This window comes from Peromyscus eremicus, chromosome 10 (assembly GCF_949786415.1).
Source record: "Peromyscus eremicus chromosome 10, PerEre_H2_v1, whole genome shotgun sequence".
NCBI lineage: Eukaryota > Metazoa > Chordata > Mammalia > Rodentia > Cricetidae > Peromyscus > Peromyscus eremicus.
In genome coordinates this window covers 63049179-63060807 of record NC_081426.1, presented here as the reverse complement: position 1 = coordinate 63060807, position 11629 = coordinate 63049179, and the positions used below count along the sequence as shown (strand labels likewise).

The 11629-nt window shown below is 40.8% G+C and overlaps 1 protein-coding gene across 2 annotated transcripts in view; it reads left to right on the top strand.

Annotated features, from left to right (window-relative positions):
* The first annotated feature begins 11348 nt into the window (after positions 1-11348).
* Gabra2 (gamma-aminobutyric acid type A receptor subunit alpha2) overlaps positions 11349-11629 on the top strand; it is a 137398-nt gene continuing 137117 nt past the window's right edge. For both annotated transcript variants that reach the window (XM_059275087.1, XM_059275086.1), the window contains exon 1: positions 11349-11419. In XM_059275087.1, coding sequence (XP_059131070.1) covers positions 11349-11419 — 71 coding nt within the window. The remainder of the gene's footprint in view (positions 11420-11629) is intronic.

Genomic DNA, 11629 nt, shown 5'->3' with positions numbered 1-11629 from the left:
TTTTTTCTTCATGTAGTAGAGGTTGGAGACATATTCTTCACATGATTCCCTACTCAGATCTAGTTTGCTTAATCATTTCTCATCCACTTGAATATTTAGAAGTTGCTATCACAGTTCAGCCTCTTTTTCTAGCTCCTATTTTTATACATTTCTTCATGTTTTTTATTGTCTTCTTTTAAAATATATTTCTAATGTTATACATTATAATATAATACCTTCCATATATTTTAACAACCAAAATCGTGTTAGAACTCAATGAATATCATGTACCCACTCAAGGTCTGCCACTATGGAGAAGGATGACGTGATGTTTCTTCACAAGAAATGTTTGTCAAAAACAACTGAGGACTTTTTATCCTTTGTGTTTATGTAAAGAAAGAAAGAATATTTGAAAGACAGAAAGATGAAAGACAGAGAGATGAAAGATGGAAGTACAAATATCAATACAGTCAGTAGGAAACAATTGGGACACTCTTATGTAAGCAGATAATTTGGGGCTATTATTTCTGAATCTTTAAGAAAGTCTCTTATGATTGAGAATATTTGATGTGTGATTCCATTATATAGGTTGTTCAAATAACACAGCATCAAATGTCATAGTGGTACTCATCCTTCTTCTTCTCTTTCTCTTTTCTTCAAGGGTCATGATAAGTCAAATTATTCTTATAGTTATACTTTACTGCAAGATTTGGAAGCATAAAACAAATACTTGTTTTCTTATATACTACACATCCGGTGTAAGATAGCTAAAAGCTCTGATCTTTGTTGTTCACTCTTGAGTATCCACAGGCCAACAGTTTAGGTCATCATTCTCCCTGGACAGCTAACAGGGAAGAAGGCAACATGCTGAATCTGATCCATATCGATCCATACCCACCTGCCATCTGGAGGCAGCTCTTCTTTTGCTCACATTTTCTGGTCAGAGTCAGTTCTGTTGGCTCCTCTAATTTCAAGGGGAGAAATCAAACTGAAAATTTCTCTCTCTCTCTCTTTTTTTGTTGTGTGTAAAGGTCTTTTTCTGTCCTACCAGCCAGCTCCCAAATAATGACATGGAGACTTCTTATTAATTATGAAGGCTCAGCCTATAGCTTAGGCTTGTTCCCAACAACCTCTTATAACTTAAATTAGCCCATTTATATTAATCTGCATTCTACCACACGGTGTTACCTCTCTTCCATCTTGCACTCCCTGTTTTCTCTTTGTGTGTCCTGGCATCCTGTGCACCTGGATTCTCCTCCTCTTTCTTTCTTTCCCAGAAATCCTGCCTAGCTATTGGTCATTCAGCTTCTTATTACAACAACCACAGCAATGTACCTTCACACAGTATACAAATATTCCAGAACATCTCTCTTCTAACTGAACACCAGAAAGTACATTGTTGTTCCAGAGGTCTCATGGAAAAAAGAAGATGAATTTCTGGTCATGTTAATTTGAGGAAGTGACAGGAATGGGGCTGCTGGATGTTGCCAAGTGAGTTTGGCTATTTGAAAGCTATAGTTATGGGGCTCCTTTGTTTTCAAATCCCAATTTGTGGCAATTTTATTATTTCAGGTAAATTAATGGCCAATTGAAATGCAAATAATCACCTGAGTTTTCAATATAATCAATACAATATGTCAATATAATACGCTTGAGTGGATTTAATGTAGGGGATTCATAAAGAGAAATATAGACAAGAACGCATGTGCACATCGAGCAGACATTCACATTTCCTGTTTGCTTTGTCACCTTATCTGTATGCATCATTAGCCCATGGTCTTTCCTATGCCAAAGACAACTTACTTGCACAAGTGTGGGCTTAGGCTATATATAAATACTAATGGTGAAGGAGGGGGAAAAGGAGCCACTATGAAATGAAAAGAAGATGGAAATACAGTCTGAGTAGAAAAAAAAAAAAGAAGCCATGGTTTACTGAGGACAGGAAGAGGAGAAAGTGAAAAAGATTGGGGGAGGAAAACAGTATATCCACAAGAAAGACAAAAAAACAACATATGGATGGATGTTTGGCTCTGATGGATTATTCTGTGAAGGTTGAAGTTTGACTCTTGGCAGGACAGAATGCATGTGAACATACATACTCTTGGGAAAAATAAGAATCAAATGATTTGGTAAAGTTAAGGGCTGTGAGTAAAAGTGAATTCCATCTTATAAATGTAGAGACAGGGATCTAACAGCTTTCAAATACTTCTGTAGTAACAACAAGGACTGTGTATTGTTTCCTACTAGCCAGTTATTTTCTGTGCACATATATCAACCCACAGAGTCCTCATGACAACCAAATGAAGTAGGATCTGCAACTGCTTTTATTCTCTGTGAATGAGAACTAAGACACTGGAGCCAAAGAATTTGTTCCAAGCTGCATGGTTAGTAAAGACTGTCAACAAGATGTTCATTTAGGTATTAGATGGTTATGAACTCTTAGCACAGCTGTTTCCCCTCACTGTCCCTAAAGGAGGTTTGATGGCTTACATACCTATGGAAGCACCAACATTCTTGTCTTTTCTCACTAATTCAGTTTGTAATTCATCCTTTAATTGATTCATTTCATTTATTCTCCAAGAATTTCCTCAAAGACCATAGAGATATCTGGTTCTATCTACTCACCTGGAAGAAAGAGATGACTAAGATAAGACTCCTACCATTAAAGATCTCTAATAACATTATCTTTAAGAAAAGGCACAAGTAGAATGTCGGAGCTCCCTCCTATGGCCTGGGTCCTGGACGGAATACAACGGGAAAACAAGAAGACCAGCTAAGTGCCACCAAGTACCTTTCATGGTGTGAATTTTTGTGTCTTGCTCAAATTCCCACACTGAATCTCTACTGCCTAAGGTATTGGGTGTAGGGTCATTGTGGGTGGTATTCAGGTCATATACAGGAATCCAGCTCTAATGAATGAAATTAAGCCCATATAAAAGAGGTCCCAGTGATACATAGTTCATCCTCCTTTATCATGTGAGGACAGGGTGAGAAGTTACCTTTTGTGAATCAGAAAGTAGCCCCTCAGCAGATACTGATGGCATTAGCCCCAGTGTTAGGCTTTTAAGCCTCTAGAACCATGTAGCAATGACTTATGTTGTTTAAGAGCTTGCTGGGTTATGGCACTTTCTATAACAACACAAAATGAGATAGGCGATTTAAGTGCAATTAAACAGTTTAGGTCCCATGCCAAATGCCTATCCTAAATTGAGTTGGGTTATGAATACAAGTATGACAAATTTACTTGGAACTTGTAAATAATTTCTAAGGGTGAAACATGAAACGTTCATCAGTAGAGTATGGAAGTGAGTTTCCAATTGGTAGAGCCATGGGAACATGAGACATGAGTATGGTGATATTTTATTTGTATTAAAATGTTATTTGTATGTTAATAAATAAAGTTGCCCGGGGGTCAGAGCTATTAGCAAGCCATAGGAAAGCAGGGCAGTGGTGGCATATGCTTGTAATCACAGCACTTGGTAGGCAGAGCTGGGTAAGTCTCTGTGTGTTCAGGGATACAGCCATTATTGGATACACATGCCTTTAATTTCAATACCAGTCATGGAAAACCTGGAGGCCTATACAGACAGGCCGTGACGAGGCAGTCATGTGGTTGGGTTTACAACCAATGAGAAGGCAGAACAGGAACTCTATGTAAAGACTTTAACACAGGAGTAGCTCTGGTTCGGAGAGGTAGGACCACTGCAGGAGGAAGGGTAAGGTTTTAGCTCTTAGCTCTGACCTCTTGGCTTTCTTCTTTGCATTGGTTCTGTGTTTCTTATTTAATAAGAAGGTTGGTTACATCTACAGATGAGGGTATGTAACAGCCAGCATTTCAAAGAAATGGATGAGCTTTGAAGGTATAAAGCATATAGGAAAGAGAAGATGCCATAAGGAAGAACATGCAAACACACACATGCACATACATGTGTGACATGGGATGGTCAATGTGATTGTGTTAAACAAAATCTAGAGTATTAGTGAGATATTCATCTGGATATTTCTACGAGGCCATTTATTCACATTTCTAGGAAGGATGACATGAAGGGAAAAAATACAGCATGAATGTAGGAGGCACTGACCCAAAGCCTGGGTCCTGGATTGAATAAAATGGGAAAATGAGAAGACCAGTTGAGTGTCAGCATGCCCCCTTTTCTGCTTCTTGATCTCACCAAGTATAAACAAGCAGTTATTACCATAGCTGCAAAAACACTCTGGTTGCCATGTCTTCCCTGCTGCAATGAACTGTATCCTTTTAAAATGCTACCCAAATAAATCTCTCCTTTAAGTTTCTTCTTATGGTTTGAACCACAATGACAAAAAAGGTAACTACTACACAAGACCAGTATAGAGAGGGCAGTACTGAAGCTACAGTCAAATATGATATGCAAAAATGTTTTGATAACTTGGACTGTTTCTAGGAAATGACTCTAAATAACTGAATGGCACTCTTATGGCTGTTAGGCCTTAGAAAGGCAAATCAGAAAAAGCTGTGACAGAAGGAGAGAAGCTAGCTGGTGGGCTACTGCTTATTGGTACTGAAGTGCTGCAAGCCAGGAAAGAGTGAAGGCTGATAGCAGCACATTAACCATCAATGTGTGTGTCTATGTGGTACTAATGGGGTGTTGAGAAAGCAAGAGTCTACTTTCCAGGATGCAGATCTGGGGAGGCATAAGTTAGACACCACCAGAAGTGGAACCTTTTGAGAAAAGAACTGATATCTAAGTGGTGGTATCCAGTGATGTTTTGGAATGGAATTTGGGGACTTACTAGCATATGTTACAACTGAGACCACCCAAGGTCATGTCATCTTTATTCCTGCAATATAATCTTCAAAAGGGTTTAAATTTACAAAAGTCAGCAATTATTTAAGAACATCTGTGAGCAAATCACTCTGGCAAAGGCAATGAGTCTCCAAGAACAATGGTCTATTAATTTGCCGTGGTATTATTCACTCTTTTCTTTGAAATAATTGATTTCTATTTTTTGTTTCATATTTCTGATTGACCATGAAATACTCATAATCTGATTGTGTATTTTTGCTTTTTTCTTCTCAATATATATGTGTCCTTTCTATAATAGTTAAGAATACAAAATCAACATTTTGTCATCAGTGAAATGGGAATAATAATATCCTAGTTCTTATTTTCAAAGATTACATATATTAATATATACAAGGTATTTATAAAATAAATTGTTCTACAAATGGAATTGCCATAAGTTCATTATTTTTGTTAGTATTTACAGGACATTTCGGGCAAAGGCTGTTGGTGATTGTTGGTGATATAGTAGCATGCCATTGGACAAAATTCATAGTGAAATTTTCTACGAGTGTTTTGGGTTGAATTATTGAAGTCCCATTTGTTCTTTAGGAACATCTGAATAAACAGAAAAAGAAATCTATTGATAATTTCACAGAAAGGCAGCAATAAATTTCTTACAAACTAGTCTGTATGTATGTAATTGTATAGTCAGCTTTAAAAAATATCAGAAACCATCAGTGTACACCGAATGCTTGATACATCCAATTTGTAAGCTGAATAAGAATTTGTAAAACTACTTTATAAATATTTACTGACTCTCTTTGAAGCAAGTAATGTGTGTAGCTTAATCCAGCTAGTATACCATGATACATTTAGCTCTAATGAAATGTGACCCAGATACATTAGTGTAAGAGAGTAGCTTAAAGTTTATTTCTTTATAAGACTAGTTACTCCCACTTTACAGCTGTTTTTCTTTCAGAATCTGGGAGTCTAACCATCCATCTAAATACAGCTTTCAAGGAAAATAGAGTTTGATCAAGCTACAATTTTGACTTGAGAATTGCCAAATGGGTGTTTGCTCCAGTTTTCTTTTCATTTCTCTGTTTTTGTTTTTCTAACTTGGTAAATATGAGAAAATAGACTTATACTCAAAGCATATCTGGGAATTATTAAGGTATTCATGTATTTAATTTTGTAAACAAGGTTGTATGCTTTAGGTCCTGACTTGCATCCTCATTTGGTGTTTTTGTAGGGATTTATTTACTTTAAAGACACATTTACTTACTTTAGGGAGGGGTGCATGTCATGATATACACATGGATGAGTTGTTTTTATCTTTTAACTATCTGATCCTGGAGAATCAAACCCAAGTCCTCAGGCTGAGAAGCAGGCTGCTGCCATTGCTGAGCCATTACACCTGTCCATATATCTTCATTTGAATAAAAGTTTATTTTACACTAACACACTCAACATTTCACATATGATGAGATGCTGGTTTAATAAACTCATTCTTGTTTATCATTTTGAAGTATAGAAAATCAAATGGAAAACTAAATAAAATTTGTAAAAATGTTATTAAAATGTTCTCATTAATTTTGTTTATTCAGTTATTTAATATAGCTTTTTATCACACACATTGTTTGAACATTCATATATTTTCTTTTTACAAATTTGGAAAAATTGTTTGGGAATTTTATACGTGCATGTAATGTATTTTGATCAAATCCACTCCCCTTTCCCTACCCTCCAATTCCTCCACAGTCTCTCCTAACAATTTCCCCTCCCAACTTCATATGTGCTTTTATTTTCCCAACCCACTGAATCCACCTAATACTGGTCTGTACGTACTTGTGTGTAGGACCATCTTTTGGAGCATGGGTGGTCTCTTGCCTCATCCCTGAAGAAAACTTACTCTCCCTCCCAGGCAGCTATCAATTGTCAGTAGTTTTTCAGCAATGGGCTGGAACTTCATGAACATATGCTGGCATTTTGTCTGGTTTGATCTTGTGTAGGTCTTGAACATGCAGTCACAGCTATTTTGAGTTCATGTGTGCAATGGCTTTGTCTTGTCCAGAAAACACTGCCTTGTTGCGGACTCCCACTGTGTCTGGCTCTTACAGTCTTCCCGCTCTCTCTTCTGTGATGGTCCCTGAGACTTGAGAGGAGTGGTGTGGTGTGGCTGGCCTATTTAGTGCTGATCACTCCACAGTTTCTTATGCTTTGCACATTGACCAATTGTCTCCATACTAGCTGCCCTATACTGTAAACAGAAGCTCCTACAATACACTCTTAATGTATGTATATGTGTGTGTGTATATATATGTATATATATATATATATATATATATATATGCATACTATTTGCTTTCTGTAAGAAAGCTTTAAGTGCTGTGATGACCTCTAGGCATGTGGAGGTCTTGGAGTAGCAGTGCCCAGCTGGTCTGTAGAAATGAAAGCAACAGTTTTTGTACCAAATTTAAAAATTATACAGTATTATGATGTATAAAGAAAAATGCAGCAGAAATAAAAGGTCTCCAATTTTTTTCTGCTTTCTTTTACTCTTGGATTTCATGTGGCCTTGGATGCTGGAGACGTAATGTTCCTCTCATTCTAATCCAATTTGGACGAGTAAATCAAATGGGTTCAACACAAGAGGTTCTGCACTGGCCAAGCGTGGATGGGGATGGATTTACTGATAACCCATTAGCTGTCAGTTTTTCAGGGTCAGCTTCTCCAGGACATGCTCCAAGAGAAATAGGTAGAAAAAGCTTAGTCACCAACCCCAGGCCAGTCTCTTCAAGTTCAGGCAGTTAACCCACACTCTACTATAGAGAGCTCAGAGGAAAACCAGACTGCATTCAGACCCCTGAAGAGATTAGAAAAATCCCAGTACTACAGCCAGATATCTGTCTGGATATGGCTTTGAGGCAGATGACTGCTCTCAGCCATCAGCATTTCTGATTCCCATTTCCTTTAATGTGCCTTGAAGTTTAAATCACAGATATCCAACATCAATAGAAATCATAAAACATTTTCGGGGGGATGACTAAAAAAATCAGAATTTTATGATATTTAAACATCTAGCTTTACTCTAGGTCCAGTAAATGTGCATCCAAATCTTTGAACTGTTTCAACATACACTTTCAAAGAAACTAAGTGGTGGGGAAAATAATCATTCCAGACAGCTTCCTTGAACTTCATGAAGTTTCTCAAATGCAGACAGATCATACGTCAGTGAGATTTTAAGTTTAATCACGGTGTTAACAGACAAAGCTGATTTTTTTTTTAAACAAATCACTTCAATTCATAAAAGTTTTAAAATGGAAGCAAGCAATTAGAATCAGAATCTATTTTCTTCAATATCAGAATGAAGAGAAAAAACAGTGGTAAGAAAGCATCAGAATAGAATGTGAACATACTTGGAGAGATTATGAGGTTCGTGGAAGAGAAATTTTGTAGGGGTAATGGCAAATAGAGTTGTATCGGTCAAAATACACAGTTGAGAAGTGATCTCCATGGCATAATGAGAGAGTTCCTAACAGCAACTGACACACCACGGGAGCAGAACAGGAAGATGCAGCAGGAAGTGGAGTGTTCTCACCAAGTAGAAGACTCTGGGTTCCCTGCTTGCAAGGTTTTAAATGGCATGCTTTTTATCTTTGTGAATTTCAATTAGACTCCACAATGGGCAAGTCAGGAAAGGAATATTAATGATGGAGGGGGAGGAGGCTGCATGGTGCTCCTTCCCTCATGGAGCCAGCTAACTAAGAGCAGATGTTTGCTTAGGTTATAACACTAAGTGCTCATTGGCAAAGTGGTGGCTTCTATGTTAAAATGAACAGCCTGAAATATTTCCATTGTAAAGGTTTTCCTCTCCCCCCATCATCTTCAAAGCAAAGCTAATACGTATTGTAGATTAGCATTCCCTGTTAGGAAAACCGCACCACTTAGGGAAAAAAAAAATCTGATTTTTTTGGGGGGAACCCAACTACCAAAAATTGAAGTATTTGTCACATATTGACTCTGAATGTAAACAGACATACTAAACTCTCCTCTTTCTCTTTTTATAGTGTTTCACGTTTATAACAACTTTTGGGAAAAGATAAATACCAGCTCCGATTTGCCTGAGTAGAATGTAGGTAACATTCTGTCTCGTGTGCAGTACAGAAAGAGGGAAAAAATGTAACAGTACTCGTTTCCTCTTCATTTGTTTCCCTTTTCTTTCTTTTTTTTTTTTTTGTTTTATTTTGTTTTTTGTTCAAGCTACACGGTTGGATTTTATTGCCCCCAGATAAAACGGAAGAAAAATCAGACAGATCAAACACAGAATGCTCAAAGTGTATGATGGCATTGGAATTACAAGTCTCTGCCACGAAAAAGCCCTAAAGGGGGAGAAACCTCAAACTTCTCCATCTCGCTACTGTCTGCAGAAGGAGCTGAGAAGGCGGCTGCGGGTCCCTTTGCTCCAGCCTAATGTAAACTTTTTATAGCTCTTAGATTGAGTCTTGATTACCAGGTAAAGAGAATACCTGGCAAAGAGATTAGGGAAAAGCCATTGCTGAAAGCCCGGCAGGAGGTTCCCTGAAGTGTAAGGTCGGTCCAGGGCCTTCACTGACCGGCTCTGGGCAACTCTCCAGCCCTCCTAGCTTGAAGGGGAAATTGGTCCTGATTGCAGGAGTGCGGAGGAATGAGAGGTATATCCAGAAGGCTAAGGAAATCAAAGAAACTTCCTGCTGTGTAATTCCACATAACGTGCATTTAACTTGGTCCTGCGTGGATGCGCTGATGACTAAGTAAAGGCGTGATTAGCCCCTTCGCCCTCCAGTGGGAGCCAAACATCGTTACCTCTTCCAGGCAGCCACATCGCTCCACCAGGGATGGTGTTGGGGGACCAGCGGCAGGGAACAATCCGCGGGACCTAGGGCCTCACAGACACATACCATTCAGGGTTCCTCACCCACACTCACCAGCAGCGCCCCCCTAACCCTCACACCAGGAAGCTCGGGGGCCTCCGGAGAGCAGCTCCGGGCGGGGCGTGGGCTCTGCTCCTCCAGAACGGTGTGGGCGCCGGGCAGCGGAGTTCCGGGGTTCACTGGGGGTGCCCCGCGTCTCCCCGGCTTGACCGGGATTGGGGTGGGGGTTGGGGGAGGTCCCCTATTCCCAGGAACCTCATTAGCCCTCCTCCTCAGGCTGGCTCCTCCTTCTCCAGGCGCGGGGCTCGTGCCCGCCGCTGCCAGCGCGCATCGCGCATCGCGCCTCCGCGCCCCCACCCCCGGCTCCTGCCATCGCTACTCCCTCCTCCTCTTCCTCCTCCTCCTCCGCCCATCACCGCCACTACGGACGCCTTCGCCGCCTACTCCTCGCGCGGCCGCGGCTCCTCGCGCTCTGCTCCAGCTTCCACCAGCCCATCCCTTTGCTGCCTTTCCTTAAGCTGCTGCAGTCTCTCTCTCTCTCTCTCTCTCTCTCTCTCTCTCTCTCTCTCTCTCTCTCTCTCTCTCTCTCTCTCTCTCTCTCTCTCTCTCTCTCTCATCTTCTCTTCTCTCCTCTCTCTTCTCTGTTTTTCTCCTCTCTCTTTCTCAAGTTTTCCATTTCCCCAGAATCAGAGCTGCTGGAGGAAAACATCTACTTCTGCTTGCTGTTCAGGTAGGGTCGCAGACGTTGGTGGCAGCGGGCGACCTTTGCCCATTTTCCTCTGCCTTGCCAGCATGACCAACACCCCCCCCCCCATCTTCCCAGCCCACTCCACTCTTCATGCTCCCTGGAAACAGAGGCTCCTCTGCCCTCCAGCTTCCAAAATCTAATGCCAATGTCCCTCCCCAGGAGCGTATTTGCAACTACAATAAAAATCCAAGAGCCAGTCCGGCGGCAGCACGCTGGCCCGGCTCTTTTACAGTCTCCAACTTTGCACACAGTGGCTGCGCTGCCTGCCTGCCTGGTGTTTGATCCTAAAGCCTCACGCTCTTTTGGTAATCTTGGCTCTAGAGCAGCTGTCCAACGCAGAGTTCGCAGCACTTAATTCCCACCCTGCTACCTCCTGAACGTGTATGTGGGCAAATGTGGATGGGCAGGGAGAAGGATTTGGATTTCATTTTCTATTTTTTTATTTTTTGGGGGTCGGCGTGGGAGGGGGGTTGTTGGGGGAAAGTGAAGACCTGAGGACTGCAATTCACTGTAAGGAAAAGACAGACGTTGAAAAGTAGGCTGCTAGCTGCTAGCTTTTCCTGCTGTGCTTGCGGAGGTGGTCTTCGCTGAGAAGGCGAGGCATGGAGTATCCATCTCTCCACCTCTTTGCCACTCACTCCTCCGATCTATTCCTTCGTAAGCGCATGTGTCAGTTTAGAGTCCCGGGTGTTGTCATTTCATGTGTGCATAGCGAAGTGTTTGCAGAGGATGGGGCTGGGGAAGTTAAGTGGCAGGGGGGAATGATGAGTAGCGTCATTCCGCCTCCTCCAGTCATCTAGCCCTACACCTATACACCTAGTGCACTGGAGTAACAACCCTCCCTACAACTGAAATGGCATTCTTTTGGGCTTACTTGGATGATAGGACTGAGAACAGTTTTAATTTTATTTCGTTTTTCTTCTAATAGCTTCGCAAACAAGGAAGATGGAGACAAAATTGAACACCTGCAATGTACGGTCTCTGCTGCTTGTTTTCCTGGTGTGGCACCCAGCCAGGTGAGATGCTGTGTTTGATTTCCTCGTTTCAGGTATAGCCGTGATTTCTAAACTCCCTAAGTGTCTTTGTGATCTTTCAGAGTAGAGAGGTTCTGAAGAATTGTTTTTAAAGGAAATGTATTGTAGAGGGAATTGACCCATTAAGTGTCTGAAACTCGAAAAAGTTTGCTGATCTTTTTTCTTAAAGCCACAAAAAAAATGAATGAGCAC